Below are 1311 nucleotides of genomic sequence, written 5' to 3'. Positions count from 1 at the left end.
AGAACATCGTGCTCATGTCAATGGAAGTCGCAGCTTTGCCTTTACCTGATAAAGCGACCAGTGCAGCAACCAAACCTGCATTACCTGCAAGTGTTGGCTCCGTGTAATAGTAGCTTGAACGCACATCGCGAAAGCCATCATGCTTGTCAGGTCCACCAACCATGGCTCCAATGATTGTGTTAGGGTCTGGCTTCTTAGTATCCCTCCATTTCCATCCTCCTTCACAAGTATATTTAATTTTTTTCTTAGGAATTGATGCGGCCCTGTGGTGAACATATTTTGGATAACGCTGTCCGTAGCCAACAACATAACTCATCTTGCGAGGATTCTTTCCAAGGATATAATCAATCTGCAGAAAAAAACCATAAACTGCATTTTAGAGTGCGGTCATCTACAGCAGCCAAAAGAACCCTACTGGAATTACCAAGAAGAGAGCAAACTGGGAGCACATACCTGGGTTTTGGCAAAATCATGCATTACTTGAGTTGCGTAGAAATTAAGTCCACAATACCATCCTGGTATACCGGCAGCATCAAGATAATCGGCATATAGGGTTGCTAAAAATGCAGCTTGGACAACAAATTGAAGTGGCTGAGGAGCTCCATGGTTTAATTGTATCAAACCTCCTGTAATGGGAAAGAAATGACATGAAACTCCAAATTTTTGCTAAATAACACAAACAAAAAGGAACTAGCTAGCATATATACCTTTAGTTCGTTTAAAGCTCCTGAAAACAGGTAAGTAAGAACACATGATTAAATCGGTCTGTTTGTTGAAAGTGCTCAACATATCTTCATATGGGTACCCAGGACTCAAGAAAATTCTTAACCTGCTCAGAAGAACCTAAAAAGACATCAAGGAAAAAAGTTTTAACTCAGAGTGCATGACCATGCGTAGTCAGGTACAAGCTAAAGTAGAAAGAGAGAGCAACCCAATTGATCGACTTGCTTGAGAACCAGTAAGTTTATTTTCCCAACTGGGAATACCATAACTAGGGCCACCAGAGAAAGCACCAGCATGTTTCGCTAGAACTCATGATGTAGCGCGTTCAAGGTAAGAAGTGTTACCAGTAGCATAAAATAACCACGTTGCACCCCAAATGAACTCATCCCAGTAACTAGTGGAATTATAGAAAATCGAAGCATCTGTAATATCAGCACTGTATCTACCCCTTTTATCCCGAGCGAATTGATAAAGAGTCTCGGCACCATGAACTAGCTTTTTAGAGTATTTCTTGTTGTCTTTGAATACAATCGATGCAGAAGCTAAGGCAGCAGCCATTTCAGCTGCAAGATCCGAGCATCGATGGCA

The 1311-nt window shown here is 41.5% G+C and overlaps 1 protein-coding gene across 1 annotated transcript; it reads right to left on the bottom strand.

Annotated features, from left to right (window-relative positions):
• Positions 1-7: 7 nt before the first annotated feature.
• LOC113330971 (endoglucanase 25-like) lies at positions 8-1299 on the bottom strand (the record flags this gene model as incomplete). Its single annotated transcript, XM_026577757.1, has 4 exons — positions 987-1299; positions 708-843; positions 454-626; positions 8-349 (listed from the first exon to the last, which is right to left on the bottom strand). Coding segments are annotated over exons 1-4 (684 nt in total), but the record flags the coding sequence as incomplete, so codon positions are not given.
• Positions 1300-1311: the final 12 nt, after the last annotated feature.

This window comes from Papaver somniferum, unplaced genomic scaffold (genome assembly GCF_003573695.1).
Source record: "Papaver somniferum cultivar HN1 unplaced genomic scaffold, ASM357369v1 unplaced-scaffold_12251, whole genome shotgun sequence".
NCBI classification, from domain to species: Eukaryota; Viridiplantae; Streptophyta; class Magnoliopsida; order Ranunculales; family Papaveraceae; genus Papaver; species Papaver somniferum.
The sequence above is the reverse complement of the archived record's forward strand: the minus strand, read 5'-3'. Positions and strand labels throughout refer to the sequence as shown.